Raw genomic sequence first — 17,806 nt, 5'->3', positions numbered from 1 at the left:
TTGCGAAAGATTCCAGACTTCTACTAATTGTTTTGTGTGAAGTTATTCTTCCAGACTTTTGAATGATTGATCACCTGCATAATTTTCTACACTCAAGGGAACACAAGTCTTGTCGATGCATCTGTTCTCAAAAGTTAATGTTTTTAGTCCCACTATTATTCTGAATAATCCATGCTGCGCCCCTTTGTAATCAATCCTGTACATCTTACCTGAGATGGGATGCTCTGTACTCCCCAGATGAAGTCTCAACAGAATTTGATACAACTGTGGCTAAACTTTCATTACTTTGTATTGTGAAAAAGGCTAACATTCCATTAGCCTTTGTTTTCAAGCTGGCCCCTAGTTTTAATATAATTTATGTATATGGTCCCTTAAATCTCTCTGTGTCTCCACAGTTCCTGGATCCTTAAGAATCAGAAACTGTCTTGGTCCATCTTACTTCTATCCAGAGGTGATCCCACATTAAAGTCCATCTACCTCAGTTTTGTCTATTTACTCAACCTATCAAAGTCCTTGTGCAGCTTAATGCTTCGCCAGTTACTGCACCACCAACACAGAGTCATTAGCGAGCTTAAATCTACAGTTCTCTATTCTTTCATCTAAGTCATTGATAAAAACACTGAAAAGCTGAGGAACCACTACATCCCTCGGGAATGCCACTGGTCACAGTCAGCCAATTGGAGTACATATTCATTGTCTGCAATCTCCATTTCCTATTTCCTAAACAATTTCTCCCCATGTCTAAAGGTTTGTTCCAATTCCATGAATTTTTATTTTTGCTAAGTCTCTTGGGCAATACAAGTAATCAACCAGTTATATCTATTTTGGAACATAAAATCAGATATAAAATACCATTACAGAGTTAGAAATAACTAAACAAGAGTAAAATAAGAAATTAGTAACTGAAAGATAATTTTCAATCTGCCTTATGTAGGTTGCCATAGATTGTTGCTGCTTTGTATATGAAGGATAATTGAGTGATGCACAATATTTATTACACACAAACGTGCATTGGGCAAAACGTATTTAGCTTTATAATACTTTTTAATCACCTTAATAGACCACATGCACATACATTAGCAACAAATGCAAGAAAGACTTTCATATAATTTACTTAAAGTACGTGACAGTAATGTTGCAAAACATACAAAGAAATACATTTGCTAACTTATTACCATATTATTTTTATCAATTGTCAAGATATTAAGTTTAGGAAAAAAGTTAAAAACACATTTGTTTAAAGAGAATAAAAATATAGAAAAATATTTTCCATGTAAACAATACAATGCTTCATCTATGCTACAATTTATTGATTTGTTGTAATGCTGCTCTTTCAACATGTATCTATGTCTATGTACAATTACAATTAATCTTAGTGTTGAGAAGAGGGTTTCATATGTGATTATTTTGGCAGTATACCACTAAACATTCCGGTCTATTAATTTAAAAGAATTCCCAGAATCATTGCTTGCTTCCCCATTTTAAACCTAAATTACGTACTGAGTTGATAGCACCATTATTAATTGATTCCTGTACTGTTGAACTGTATTTGCTCTCACTTGTCCATCCTCATGCTGACACTGTAATTGTATTTTTATTGATTCTTGTACAGTTGTCTGGTAGGTGGTGCGGTTTCATTTTTAACAAAATATCATATTTACAAATTGGATCCATGGTATATTTGATTCAATCAATTTACAAATATAATTTTCCTCTTTTTCTACAAATTTGCATCTCTCCTGTTCCACAAGCAATGATGTTCTAAAACTCTAAAGTTATTCGTTAATTTTTAATACATTGTTCAAGTGCTTATTCTTCAAGTGCTGTTTTTTTGAGCTCTGTACATTTGAAATTCAGAGGGTTCTACAAGATACTGTGAGTGCTGTGAATCCCATGGCCTATCTGCCTGTCCTTGTCACATCATAGTTTTGCCAACTTTTGATTGTTTGGGAGCTCTCAAAGGAGGAATTCTCAACACACATAGGGAAGGTAATCTTGCCTCAAGGCAATTAACACCCCTCTGAATGTTAAAAAACAATGGGGCAAGCCGCCAGAGTCCATCCTTGATTTTATGGTGTACAGGCTGGGACCCTGCCACCCCATTAAATCCAGAGTCACTTGCGAGCCAGGACAGGGGCCCTTGGCAACTTATTCAAGATATTCTTATAACCAAGATGAACCACATCCTTAGCCAGTACTCACATACGATCTTTAACCAGCAAGAAGAGGTAATATGGTCTGTCCTAAATGAAAGGGGTGTGACCAATTGCAGCAAAGAAACAGTTGTATAATGTAAGTTAGCATGCATTACAGATTCAATGTGGAACATTTCTGGCCCACATGGCTCAAATACTCAACTGTATTATTAAACCGAATTTTCAAAGAAGAATTACCAATTAAATATGTCTTACTTTAAGATGCAGACTTGTGAGCTGCACAGACTCTATGATCTCATGAACAAAGGGATGTGAAATTGATGTAAAATTGTTCATGTTTTGGAATTCTTAGCAAATGCACGGTAAAAAGTCACATCAGTCTCCTTATGGTCCAAAATACTTCAGCAAATTCCATTTGAGTGGTTATCAATGCTTCCCAAAAGGAGAACATCTCTTTACATTTCTGAATTTTCATGCGGTTCCAGGTCAAGGTCTACTTCTGTGGTGAGTTTCAGGTAAAAGAAACCATAAATCGCCACAAGTAAAATCAATATAGCTGCAACAATGAGTGCCACATCCTAAAAAGAAAATAATTGTTAATATTGGAAAAACATAAGAATATGGTTACAGTTCTCTATGCATTATTTTATACCTACATTCGCGTAAAACACATGTTTGAGAAACAAACAGAAATGTATTTTATTTTCAGATAGTAAGAATTAAACTGTTTATATTTATGTACTAGTGCCAGACTACTTACTCAAAAACACACCCACTGAAAAGAAGTTTGTGCATATCTATATGGTCATTCTGAAAACAATTGTTAGAATAAAGTGGAAATATAAATATCTAATTTACAAAACTCTCATTTACTTATGAAGTTAACAGCATGATTTTCAAAGTGTGCAGCAGGAACAGGGAACTTTAATTATTAGCCTGTTATGTCAGGAATATGTGGACATATTTCCATCAGTGGTGTCAATTCTAATATTTGGTCCCACAAATTGTGTTTTGTTCATTCAATTCATAAGATAATACAATTTTATGCAACTTGTCTAACATTCCTTCTACGTCCTATACATTTGAAAATAAGGCAATACATCTTATTCGGAAACAAATCAGTTCTTGCTAACAATTAAAAGTAAATAGTAAGCAAACACACTGTTCACTTTCAAAAATAATATCTGGAATAATAACTGCATGCACATCGCTGACAATAAAATGTTACTCGTAGTAAACTGTTCTCACCCTGTTAATATTAAACAGTCCCCTAACAGAACTGGTGAACTTGAATACGAACTATGACAATTATAAGGAGCTAAACAGAAACTATGTGAATAAATGAGAAAAGTAATATGCTGCTTTTGCGTGGAAAACATGAAACATCGGATATGAATAAATACTCAATAACTCCTGCCGTTTTATATGTATTTTTTATTATCTAAATATGCATCTACTATAAGAGATAACAAGGTGTGGAGCTGGATGAACACAGCAGGCCAAGCATCATCAGAGGAGCAGGAAAGCTGACGTTTCGGGCCTAGACCCTTCTTCATTTCACATCCAGCTCTATACCTTGTTACCTCAGATTCTCCAGCATCTGCAGTTCCTACTATCTATACATCTACTATAAATTTGTTTTAATTACAATATTTCAACAAATTTTCCATCATATAAATGCTAATACAATTAAGGAATTCAATATTTAAATAATGTTGGACTAAAAATGATAGTAACAGAATAAATACTTTTCCTTTGTTAAACTGTTTTTTTCTTAAAACCAGCATCAGAGAAAAAGCACCTTGTGTGTCCACGTAACTGGAAAATCCCACAGGAGTAGAGCAGTAGTGGTTATGTTCATGGATTAGTTAATGAAACACAAAATCAACACCCACCATGGTAATCAAGAACATTAATACAGCTTTTAAAAACAGTAAATATTAACAATCTATCTGTTTAAAAAATAATCTTCATTGATATTCTTCACAGAAACAAATCTGCCAATTTTGCCAGGTCTGGTCTGTATGTGGCTTCAGCTTCACACCAATGTGATTGATTCTGAACAGCCCCCTGTACTGAAATTGCAAATACCCAGTCGTATCAAATTGTTTTGCTTAAAATTTCACTTAACCACACCATCCACTAACATTTGTTGAGAGCAATTCTGGATGGGCATTAAAGGCTAGTCTTTCCAGTGACATAAACATCTTGACAATTAATTTGCATGAAATTGTGTTAGAAACTGAACGTAAAAAATAGTATCATAAAAAGTGTAATAGTTTCATGGTGAAGGTCTTTGTAGCTCCTGTGTGAATATGTGCACGCGTTTTTGCTCCTAATTAATATGGTATCTGGCACACTGTTGTGGTGGTTAACATTGTCTTATTTCTGAGCTGGATTAGGAGATGAAAATGGGAGAAGGGACAAATTGGTTAAATGCATGGGCAAATATCTACCAAAATGTGAAACTGTGGCAAGTGAAATATAACGTGGGAAGATGTAGAATTGTCCCATATGGAAGGACGAATAAAAAAGTATATTATTTAAATGGTGAGAGACTGTAGAGCTCTGAGATGAGGATGGATCTGTGTTTGCTTGGTTCAAGAATCACAAAAAAAGTGTACAGGTACAGTAAGCAATTACGAAAGCTAACAGAACATTATTGCAAGAGAAGTGAATATAAAAGGAGGGAGGTCATGCTTCAGTTACATAGGGCATTGGTGCACTTCCAGAGCACAGAGCTGCAGTCGCTACAAGGGTCCAGTGCAATTTGCAGAACTGACTTCAACTTCTGGAAGTCACTGCCATGCATGGACCTAAGAAATTAGCAAGAATGCTAATCTGGAGTTCTGTGCGTAATACTGATCTCCTTATTTAAAGAAGGATCTAAATGCATTGAAGCAATAAGGAGAAAGCTTACATGACAGTTAACCCTTGGAGTGGGTGGGTTGGCTTTTGAGGAAAGGTTGGGCAGACAGGACTTGCATCACTGAAGTTTAGAAGTGGAAAAGGTGATTGATCAAAATATTTATGATCCTGAGGGGTCTTAATAGGGTGTATGTAAATAAATGTTTCTTCTTCTGGGAGAATCTAGAACTATAGGTCAGCAGACGCTACGTTCCCTTACATTTCTGGGAGGTTATTTGTGCCCTCTTTATTGAAGACAGAACCAAAGTGTGTGTTCAATTCTTCTGCCATTTCTTTGCTCCCCATTCTAAGTTCCCTGGCTTCTAACTGTAAGTGACCCATATTTGTCTTTACTTTTTTGAATTGGTGTCGTAAATTTTATATCTGGTTATTTAAACTCACAGAATCTTGTCACATTATCTGATCAGCATGGAGCTCGGATTTCCAAACTACTTTGACTTTGAGTAAAAGCTTACTGATTCTTAATTGAACCATGATAAAATTTAGGGGTCTGCTCTCGGATCAAAATCAGTCCAATACCAATATTAAGGATCACCGATAATTATTTTGCTTTTAGGGACAAGTATGAAAAATTAACTCTCTCCACTTCTACAAAGTATTGAATGACCAAATCAGAAATCCTTAAAGGAACTACTGTGAGGAATTTAAAAATGGGTGCAGGATTCTTTCAATTTAATCTTAAATGTTCCTCCTGAACCCACGCGTGCTTGAGGATCACTTTCCAGGCTTTCTCTGCTCCCTCAACATGTCCTTATCTGCGAGTTGATTCAGCATGGGAAAGAAGCAATCTCTTTTTCTCCCAGAACCAGCAAGCTGCAGCAGAGCATCTATTTGCCATCTCTGTCAATCAATTGAGGCCAGAAATGAAAATGCTTTGGACCTCCCAATTGGCCGTTGGTTGCTTATTCAGGTGATGACGTTAGTCCATGTATAATAAAAGTTTTCTTATAAACATTCATTAATGTTGCAGAAACATGGCACACAAGAAACATTACAATATATACTGAGAAACAAATTTACAATGTTCTTTATTATATCGAAATGCTTCATGCAATTAGTTTTCTCTAGAATGCAGTGACTGTTATGTTGGTAAACACAACACATATATCTGCATTAATCACATTCCACAAACAACAAAGAGGTAGTTAATGTTTGTTTTGAGAATGAGATGGAATCTTTAAATATCCTTGAAGAGGCGAATGATATCAACTTAATCTTCCACCTGAAACACTACTGATAGTATAGTACATCCTTTGCACTTTCCTGGAGTGTTATCATAGAATCCCTACAGTGTGGAAACAGGCTATTTAGCCCAACAAGTCCACACCAACTCTCCAAACAGCATGTCACTCAGACCCATCCCCCTACACTACCCCAGTTATCCTGTATTTCCCATGGCTAACACACCTAACCTACACATCCCTGGACACTATGACCAATTTAGCATGGCCAATCCACCTAACCTGCACATCTTTGGACTGTGGGAGGAAACCACAGCATCCGATGGAAACCCAAGCAGACACAGGGAGAATGTGCAAACTCCACACAAACAGTGATCCGAGGTTGGAATTGAACCCAGGTTCCTGGGACTGTGAGGCAGCAGCACTAAACACTGAGCCACCGTGCCGCCCTACTGTTCTGCCGTCAGATTCCAACTTAGAATCTTCTTTTGACCTAGAAATAACTGCCTTGCTAACTCAGTTCAACAAATTAATTATTGAGCAAACATGTTTGGCTCATTGTAACACTTGTAATAGAAAGGGCTACTGTACAGCTGATGTAAAACAGACTGTATGGTAATGTGCAAGTACTCAGTGTCTTTAAAACTGGGAACACTGCCATCTCTATCTCTTAGTGAGAAGAAAGCAGTTTAGGATTGCATTCCTGATGGCTGTATATGGTCTGTGTCTTACAGCTCAGTCGTCTGTTCTTCCAAAGATGACCTTATTGATTTCCTGCTTTGAAGGCATCTGCCAGTCTCTCCTCTTCTCCTTAGATGTTGGTTCTGGCAATCTTTCCAATGCTTTCACTCCTCTGTTGAAGTCCTATTCATTCTCCTTTTCAAACATCACAATGGTATCTCTCTTCTAGGCATCCGTGGGTTGGATGTGGAGGAATAAACTGAAAAAATATTAATTTATGGATTTTAACAATCCATCCATAAAATTTTTGAAACCATTTATATTAGACTTATCAATATTTTCAACCTAAACTTAACGTGACAAAAATATGAAAATTATTTGAAAATATATTTAACCAGCTAATCTACCAATGTTATCTTTGTACAGAGGTTGAAATAAGTTAATTTGGTACGTGTATAAAATATGATCTTACCAGAACCAAAGCGGATGATTAATCTGCAGTTCTATCCTTTTCTTCTGTTTGCTGTGCACCGCTTTGAAATTGACGTTACTTTGAAAGTCCATTGTCATTTTGTTACTGTTCTATATCTCCAGCGGTACTGGATACTTCGTTAGTTTCTTTTCCACCAGCAGTCCAGGAATTTCAACACACTGATGCTGACTGGCAGCCCGAAAATGATCTTTAGCAAGCTCATTTGACAAACATTTGAATTTCCATCCCTGAAGAATAGATTTCTAGAATTCTGAAATTTCTAACACCAAAGAATTACATTAAACATATTAATAAATGTGGAACACTTCAGCAAATTACTGCAGTTCTAGGGGTGGGGATGAAGTGAGAAATGTCGACAAGAGAAACAGTAAAATAAATGTCTGCAGGCATGACCCAAATAAAATGTCCTCTCCTGTTCTTCTGGAACTTCAGATGTAGTGGTAAGCTCCCAACCAAAAAACAGTGGGCTAGAAATTCAAGGCCTGATTTCAGGAAAGGGTTACAATTTGCAATCTGTCCCAGCTTGTTCCTGTCTGCAAGGAGGAGACATACTTTTTCTGCTTTTTTATCTCTATGATTTTTACTAGCAGTTCAGTGCAACCCTGCTGCTGCTATTGGTACACACAACAGGTGACCTATGAACACATGAGGCAAGCACATACTCCAGCTAGCCTCCAACTTGTTAAAGAACTCTGTGCCTCTTCACAGAAAACTACAATGAATCAAAGAGCTGCAACTAACTGTTATAACCTTAACTGGAGAAAATGAGAATGGACAACAAGGGTACAGAGACGGCTGCAGTTCATTAATATGATGCTGGATACCTTAGTCATGGAAATAAACAGTCACGGAGGTGAACAGGATGAGAGATGCCTTGCTTCTACAAGGAAGGACCACTCTCTGAAGGGATGGGAACAGGTGGCCACAGAGGTCAACTCCTGGAGTTTAGCCCCAAGGAACCAGCTGTAGTTTTGAAAGAAGTTTAATTACTTCATGAGGGTTAACAAATGCACTTTCAAAGGACATTTCATGCACCACTAAACTCATCCACACTGCCTAACACTAAGGATTCAACTCTAATATTCAGGTAATCCACTTTACTCTCTCAATTCTTCCAATAATGCCAGATTCTAACTTACCCCTTGCTGCCCCCAAATACCTCCAGCTATTCAGCTACAACAGGCACATCATCCAAATACATTGCTTACACGAACACTGATGTTCTGCTTTCTGTCCTGCAGGTCAAAGTGACACAAAATACAACAGTGGAGCAAAGAACTAACAGGGAGCAAGCATGCCTTCATCCCTGAGCTCTAAAAAGTAGATAATGTTCCTTTGTTATAAGGCTGGCTGTAGCTGAGCTAGTCACATTTGATATTCCGAATGATGCTATATTACTGTCTTTTGTCCCTTCTCAACTCTCACTTCTAACCTCATTATGCTATCTCACATGAAGTACAAGTTGCAGAATTGTGTGACTCTGGATCTTGACTTCATACCCCAACCTTCCCCTTCTGATATTTTGCTTTCTAATACTTGAAAACTGTGAGGTACTGCAGTCATAGGAGCCCCAGAGAGAAGACACAGGCTGCACAGACTTCTGATGGAGAAGCATCATCACTTGATATCCACAGTCAGCAGCTCCGCTGCTGTCACTGCATGGACTTTAGAGGTTAGTATGGAGTCAGGATTTGCATGTGGTGAGTCACCAGGCACAAGTGAGCTACAGTTAGGATAGAAAAGAAAGGATGTCTGTCCATCAGCTTACTGGAGAGTGAGGTTGTAGAGGAGTTCTGCAGCAGGGGACACAGATGAGGGGTCAATGAGGTTGGTAGAGAGGAGAATGCTGGTTAACAATCAAAACTGATATTTTTGATGCATTGATGTTGCCACTATTGACAAGTATAGGTTAGTCTGATTCTGATGTGCAAAAAGAATATCTCAGAACATAGAACCATTCCCTTCTAGTGAGTAGCTATGACTTTTACATCCAGTGGAAGTACTGTCCTTATCCTTGTGTGACAGTAACAGGGTAAGTCAAAGTAAGAGAAGTGCCTTTTAAAAACTCATGGAGGGAAGAAGGAGAATTGCAGAGCCCTACTTCTCCTCTATCTTTTCAGCTCTTCCCCTCTCTGCAGCTTCTGTTCCATTTCTTGGTGACATTGCAGATCGAGAGGTACTGTAAGCACACCCCTCATTATCCTATGCAGAGTTCAGTCACCAATTCCCCCAGGGTTTCTGAATGTATGCTGCAACTCACCACAAAAACTGCAGCCAGGGAGTGTCTCCATTAACATGTAACAGCAGAAGTAAGTCAAAAACATCTTACCTACCAATTGAGTTCCGGGTCATTTAAATAACATTAGCAAGGGCGGTTGAGGGAACAGTACCTCATGCTGCTGAACCCCAGTTCAGCAGAGAGTGATTGCACAGGATTTCAGTCCATTTGTACAACCAACTTTCTGAAACATTCAGGAAATTAGCTGGAATGGCTGATTGACATTGTGATAGGACCTCTCTTCACACTTCCAGCATACAAGCAGAATGCCAAAGCCGACGGATTCCATGTGAGCTGTGCCTTAGACAGCTGGAATTATGGCCCATAACATGTGCAGCCTTCAGGCAGCACCAGTGTCAGGACTACAAAGGAATCTAACCTTGCACCCGATGAGTTTGAATCATGCCTGTGACAAATATTTGAAGAGGTGTGCAATTTCTGGGAAAATTTAGCCTGTTGTCAATTGTGCAACTCACTGCAGCTCTTCAGGACAGTGGAATACCCCTCACTTTTGAGGCATTCAAGAGGGCACTGGATGATTATTTGGATAAAAACAACATGCAAGGTCTGGGAGATTGGCTACTAGCTAATGATGCTCATTAGATGAGCAGCTTCTGGCATGATGGGTCAAATGGCCTCTTGTGCACCGTAACACTTCTGTGACTCTGTGAAGTTGTAAGGGGCAGGGGCCTAGTTCTAAAAGAAGTTGCAGAAGAAATCATATTCTGGCTGATTTGGAACTGGCACAGATGACTATCAAAATAAAACTCCGGCCTGGACTAAGTTATCACGTAGGCAGAGGAATTTAGGCTATGGAAGACAGTAAGCAGCAGATAATTGGAAAATAATTATAAGATATTTTAGTAATTACAAAATAATTACAAGTTGAAACTGTTTTTTGTCTTGCAGCATCACCAAAAATTTACCCGTTAAAATCATTCATACAAGCAACTTTTAACTATTAGAATGTTTATGGACAGTTTATCCATAACAAAAACATCTGCAGACAGTTTAAGAGGCTTTTTCTGTTCTAATCGCAACATTCGTACATCTCAAGAGGCTAAGATTGTGAAAGAGAGCTTCCATTTATTTTCCTGTATCCACAGCTGTGCTCACAGACCCATCTGGCCACACAGCTACTAATCTTAACAGGATGTAATAAACAAGTGACACACAACTGCAAGCTCCATCTGGTGAGGCCAGTGGACAGCAGGACTGTCTGAAATAACCATTGGTATTCCAAGCAGCATTAGCATGGTCATACCCAGCATTCTTGCCTTTCCTTCTGGGGAGGCTTTCTAAGATCATTATTGCCTCGTGTAAACTATAATACCAAATGTTTTCTTAGGTGGCAAGATGACAAGAACATCAGTATGGAAGGTAATTAATTTTTGTGCAAGCGTTATGCTGCTTTTATCAACTATAAAGACTGTTTCTATAACATCAAAATTTAACCACCGTAGGATTGAGCAAAAATCCCCACATTCTGAAATACTGAACCAAAACCCTGGACTTTGCAAAAAATAACATTTAGGAGTTAAAAAAAAGGGCAGCTGGACTGAGGGCCCTGGGAAAAATACACAGACATAGAGATGGCTGCCTGGAACCATTGTTCAGCCCAAAAATCCAATTCACGCCTCTACTCTCAAAGAACAATTAACCAGACTTAACACTCCAGACTGAAACTAACCCAGACATTATGGAGCCTCTACAGATACCAAGACATTCAACTTCAATCAACATTTATGCACAGAGATACTGGACATTCCATTTAATCAAAATACTTCATATCAACTCTTAACTATCTGGAAGCCAATTGACTCAAAGGGAACACTAGTAACACAATGACAAGCGCAGATTTGGCACAAAGAAACCTGCAATTAGTATAACTGCAAGCCCCGACCTCACCTGAGAGAGTGATTCGCCCTGAGAGCTATCCCCGCAGCTACCACCTGGAAAAGGATCTGAAAGAGCTACTGCCCCAAAAGCAATCCCCATGGCCATCTCCAGAAGAGGGATCCCAAGGTGTGATTCTCCCCAACAACTATCTGCACAGCTACCTCCAGAAGAGGGATCCCGACAGCAATCCCGAAATCTACCGACACAGGCCTGTTCTATACCAGGGAACTGACAGCAACTGACCATGACCTGCAGATCTGACAACCGACAACTTCCAAAAACCACTGACCCGACCAACACTACAAGGCCTCAGACACACCCTGAGGTGAAAACCAGCTCACAAAAACCACCACAAAGCAAGGAAGGCCAAGTACGCACCCAATAAATCCACTCCGCGTCCTACCGCATCAGCTGACTCAATCCAGACTGAAGGCCTACACCTTCTGCAGACTTTATCAATGCGCTGGGTATAGCAAGCAGGAACAGCCAGCTGTACTTTGAAACCGTGTTTCTCCCCACTGGTGAGCTTATATTCTCGAGACCCCAAAGTATCCAACATAGCTAGCAGGGAAGGGAAGGTCAGTGGTTATGGTGCAGGGAACCCCAAGGGTACGAAGTCTGATAAAAGTTTCTGTGATCAAAACCTGCTGTTTAGTTCTAATAGTGTTTAACCTGTATTTGATTTAATAGTGTACTTAACCACTGCCCTCTGTATAATTGATAGTGTCAATTTCACTGTTTGTTGTATTTGCCTTTATTTCTTGTAATATGCTTACCTTTTGTATTTAGTAAATAATTGCCCCTGAAACACCTGTCTACTGCCTTCTTCATTTCACATTTCCTAAATAAGTCCAGTTTCAGAACCAGGGATCTGGGGATGATTTCAACCACCTAAAAATCAGCAAATTACTGATCCCGAACCAGAATCCCATCTCCACCATTCATTAGGATGTGGTAGGGTTGTGATTTTTTTCATAACTCTTTATCATTGGTAAAATATGCATTTATCACTACATGCATCTTGTTGGCTCTGTAGCCCTTAAAGAGAGCATTAAAGCTGCAAACAAGCACAAAAGAAAATTTTAGGTAATGCGCCGGTCCAAAGGAATTTATCATTGCTTCTGGCTGCATTGTCTTTGATCAAAATCTGAATCCAAGTTCCTTGATCTGAAACATTTTCTACCAGAAGCTGAACTTGTAGCATAAGAAATTTAGGATGCTTACCAAAGTGACAACCTTCCCCTTGTGATGATGTGCTTTCCTTACTTGAAGAATTTCCTGCTGTAACATTTAATATTTACCAAGGATCTAGTTGATTGGATTCTTTTGTTGATTGTTCAGTTCATGTGTTTCACTAGATCATTTAAGTTTTAAGAACTTTTAAGAGGTTGACAGGTGGAAAAGTAGGATCAGGAACAGCAGCTGGGCTTGCTGAGCTGGAGATGTGGTGTCGACATTGTCTGCAGTCATGACAGTCCAGAAAGATTATTCTGGGAGTATAACTAAATTTTTTAAAAGCATTCAATGAACTCTGAAAAGCTGTTTACTTCATCAGATCAAAGCAAAAATCGTAAATACAATATTAACTTTAAGATTGGGTTAAGGTTAGCTCAGAGCAGGCAATGGCATCATGGAGGTGAATGAAGCTATTCCTTTTTCAATTTATATTTGTGTTTGGTGGGAGAGAAGTTATTTTATTCTTGAGCTGGGTCAATGCTGAAGCAGGCGTAGTAGCTCGAGACTGCAAATACTGTTGTCAGCTGTTAGGGTTCAGAAGAAGTCACAGGAAATGATGGCTCCATGCCACAAAGGTTAAGGCTAAAAAGAAGTTCTGGGAGCCATTGCTAGTTCAGTGTAGACGAGTGTGGGGTGAAGGAAGCCCACAGAAAGTATTTACTCGATGCAGCTGAAAAAGACTGGAGCTCACAGAAATATCACTGGCAGCTTGTTTGATAAAAACTGAAATTGTGTGGGTAATGAGAAGCTTGGGAACATTCCTGGGGAACACAATCACAGGAAAAAAGACTGAACTACCAAGATGTCAGCAATCATTGAGGCAGTCCAAATTGAAGTGGCTTTGAGGGCGTTCCAAAGAGAGATCTTCAAAAGTGAAGACAGGAATCCCTTGCCAAAGAGACAGAGTTTTAAGGAGATTTGATGACTCATATCATTATTAACATCTGGGTTAGATCTGTCTTGATTACACTAGCCATTTGAAGTGTTATATATGCAGTTTTGACCGTAGTTTGCCTGTTAACCCATAATTACCTCATATTAACACTGAACATTAAGTTGTACATTACATGTGCATGGTTTAGAATCATTATCTTACCAGGTCATCATTATTTATTCTGGAATCCTGCTGCTTATTTTTTTTTCCACTGGTTCTTCCACACTTTCTACTTTTTAGATTACAATCCACCATTCCCAATCCACCTTGTCCAACAATTCTCATAACTGAGATCATAATACTCTGTTTGAGCTCTGGCTTATAGTTTTACCTCAAAAAATGCCCAATTGGTAAACAACGTTTTTGTTATTCATTCACTGGAAAAAGGTAACACTGGCCAGCATTTACTGTCGATCTCTAATTGCCCAGAGGGCAGTTAAGAGTCAACCACATTGCTGTGAGTCACATGTAGGTTAGATCAGGTAAAGACAGCAGCTTCATTTGCTAAAAGACATTAGCGAACCAGATGGGCTTTTCCGACAATCGACAAATGGTTTCATGGTCACCATTAGTCTCTGAATTCCAGATTTTTATTGAATTCAAATCCTCCTATCTGCCATGGTGGGATTTGAACCTGGGTGCTCAGAACATTGTCTTGGTCTATGAATTTGTCCACTTAAAATAACCAACCCCTGTCAATAAGCAAGTGGAATTAAGTTCTGAGTGTTGGGTGTTCAACTTTCCGTCCAGGTGTAACTCTGACATTGTGACTCATTAGATAAATGCCCCAATTTTTCAGGCAAGTTCTAGAATGAACTGCTGATGCGCTCACCAGGTACAGCTGAAATTCCACGTCTTGGTCCCTAAAAATGGACAGTTCGATAATAGGAAATTACTTTGGTCATCAGCAGAAATTCTTCATCATTCCTTGTCAAATCATAATAAAGTTAAGCTAAATAGTCATGGCATCAAGGTAGCTGAGCAAAATTAGAATCAGTGGAAACAGGGGGAATACTCTCCTCAGAATGGAGTTGTACTTAGCTCAAAGGAAGATGGTTGCGGTGGCTGTGGTCAGTCATCTCAGCTCCAGGACATCTCAGCAGGAGTTCCTTAGGGGAGTGCCCTAGGGCCAACCATCTTCATCTGCTTCATCAATGACCTTCCCTCCATTATGAGGTCAGATAATTGGACTATGTTTAGCACCGTTCAGATATTGAAGCATAAACAGCAATAGAGCATTATAGCAATGACAGCCAGGTTTCTGGTACCATGACTGACCCTACTATAATGAGGTGTATTTCACGTTTCAAGTGATCAATTGTAACAGGGAAATCAGCACTGCTGCCTCACAGCACCAGCAACCTGGGTTCGAGTCCGCCCTCGGGCGCCTGTCTGTGTAGTTTGCACATTCTCCCTGTGTCTGCGTGGGTTTCCGCCGGGTGCTCCAGTTTCCTTCCACAGTCCAAAGATGTGCAGGTTAGGTGGATTGGTCATGCTAAATTGCCCATAGTGTTCAGGGATGTGTAGATTAGGTGGATTACAGAGGAATGGGTCTGGGTGGGATGGTCTGAGGTTCGGTGTGGACTTGTTGGGCCGAAGGGCCTGTTTCCACACTGTAGGGATTCTATGATTCTATGATAATTCTGTGGCTGTCATGGTGTCAAGGTCAAGGATGTCCTGGATAGGGTGCAGAATATTCTGAAAGGGGAGAGTGGCTAGCAGTTTGTTGTGCATGTTGGTACCAATGACCTAGGTAGAGAAAGAGATGAGATTCTGCAGACAGAATATTGGAAGCCAGGCAGAAAGTTAAAAATTAGACCCTCCGGGGTAGTAATATCTGGACTACAACCAATGCCATGCGCTGGTGACAGTAGTAATAGCAGGATAAAGCAGATGAATGCATGGCTGAGGAGCTGGTATAGGGGACAAGGATTCACATTTTTGGACCACTGGGATCTTATCAGGCATAGAATTGAGCTGCAGAAGAGGGACAGGTTTCACCTGAATTGGAAAGGACCCATATCCTTGTGGGAAGATTTGCTAGTGCTACTCGGGAGGATTTAAACTAATGAGGGGCTGGGGGGTAGGGTGGTGGGAGTGGATAGTGAGACATGAATTAAAGCTGAGGCTGGTACAGTAGATAAGGGGAGCAAATCAAACAGTCAAGGCATACAAGAGGTTGGTACAGAATCAGCCAAGAATTGTAAATTAAACTGCATTTACTTCCATGCAAGAGACGTGTCAGGTAAGGCAGATGAACTTAGGACATAGTTGAGAACATGGGACTGGGATATCATGGCTATTACAGAAATGTGGCTCGGGGATATTCATGACTGGCAGTTTAATGTTCTGAGGTATAGATGCAATAGGAAGGACAGAAAAAGAGGCAAGAGAGGAAGAGGAGTTTGGTTAGGGATAACATTACGGCTATACTTAGGGAGGATATTCCTGGGAGATCATCCAGTGAAGTTATACGGGTAGAACTGAGAAATTAGAAAAGAATGATCACCTTGATGGGATTGAATTATAGGCCCTCCAGTAGGCAGTTGGAAATTGAAAAGCAAATATGTAAGGAAATCTCAAATATCTGTTAAGAATAACAGGGTTGTAATGGTAAAAGACTTCATCTTTCCAAAAATAAACTTGGATTGTCATAGTGTTAAGGGCTTGGATGGGGAGGAATTTGTTAAGTGTGTATGAGAAACCATTCTTATTCAATATGTGGATGTACCTACTAGAGAAGGAGGAATACGTGACCTTCTGTCAGGAAATAAGACAGGCAAGTGACTGAGTTGTCAGTGGGGAAGCACCTTGGGGCAAGTTTTCATAATTGTATTAGTTTTACAATAGTTATGGAAAAGGATCGAACTGATCTGAAAGTTAATGTTCTAAACTGGAGTAAGGGTAATTTTGACGGTATCAGACAGGAACTTGCAAAAGTTGATCGAGAGAAGCTATTCATAGGTAAAAGGTTGGAAAGTGGGAGACCTTTAAAAATGAGATAATGAGAGTTCAGAGACAGTATGTTCCTGCTGGTGTGAAGGGCAAGGCTGGTAACCGTAGGGAATGCTGGATGACTAGAGAATTTGAGACTCTGAAGAAAAAGGAGGCATATGTTAGGTACAGACAGCTGGGATGGAATGAATCCTGAGAGGAGTATGATGGCAGTAGGAGTATTCTTAACAGGGAAATCAGGGGGCAAAAAGGGGACATGAAATAGCTTCAGCAAATACAGTTAAGAAGAATCCAAACAGATTCTATAACTACATTATGGCAAGAGAATAACTGAGGAGAGAATAGGGCCCGTTAAATACCAATGTGGCTGTCTATGCATGGAAACACAGGAGATGGGTGAAATACAAAATGAATATTTTGCATCAGTATTTACCATGGAGAAGGACATGAAAGCTAGGACACTTGGGGAATTAAATAGTGATTTCTTGAAAAGAGTTAATATTACAGAAGAGAAGGTGCTACAAGTCCTAAAACACATAAAAGTAGACAGATCCCCAAGACCTGATCAGGTGTTTCCCAGAACTCTGTGGGAAACTAGGGAAATGATTGCTAGGCCCCTTGCTGAGATAGTTGTGTCATCGACAGTCACAGGTGAGGCACTGAGAGATTGGAGGGTGGCTAATGTAAAGCCATTATTTAAGAAAGGCTGTAAGGGAAAGCCAGGGAACTATACACTGGTAAGCCTGACATCAGTGGTGGGTGAGTTGATGGAGGGGATTCTGAGGGACAGGATTTATATGCATTTGGAAAGGCAAGGACTGATTAGGGATAGTTAACATGGCTTTCTGTGTGGGAAACTATTACCTTGATTGAGTTTGTTGAAGAGGTGACAAAGAAGATTGATAAAGGCACAGTGGTAGACGTTGTCTAAATGGATTTCAGCAAAACATTCAACACGTTTCCGCATGGTAGATTGGTTAGCAAGGTTAGATCACATGGGATCCAGGAAAGCTGGCCAATTAGATACAAGAGATAGTAGGAACTGCAGATGCTGGAGAATCCGAG

General features: G+C 39.5%; 1 protein-coding gene across 1 annotated transcript in view; it reads right to left on the bottom strand.

The window, feature by feature from the left end:
* Positions 1 to 1,025: 1,025 nt before the first annotated feature.
* triqk (triple QxxK/R motif containing) overlaps positions 1,026 to 17,806 on the bottom strand; it is a 101,430-nt gene continuing 84,649 nt past the window's right edge. Inside the window, exon 4 of the mRNA XM_020531691.2 lies at positions 1,026 to 2,734. Within this exon, the coding sequence (XP_020387280.1) occupies positions 2,612 to 2,734 (123 nt within the window). The 3' untranslated portion in view covers positions 1,026 to 2,611. The remainder of the gene's footprint in view (positions 2,735 to 17,806) is intronic.

The sequence above is a fragment of the Rhincodon typus genome, chromosome 4 (genome assembly GCF_021869965.1).
Source record: "Rhincodon typus isolate 14 chromosome 4, sRhiTyp1.1, whole genome shotgun sequence".
Lineage (NCBI taxonomy): Eukaryota > Metazoa > Chordata > Chondrichthyes > Orectolobiformes > Rhincodontidae > Rhincodon > Rhincodon typus.
Note: the sequence above shows the minus strand (reverse complement) of the source record. Positions and strands in the feature narration are given on the sequence as shown.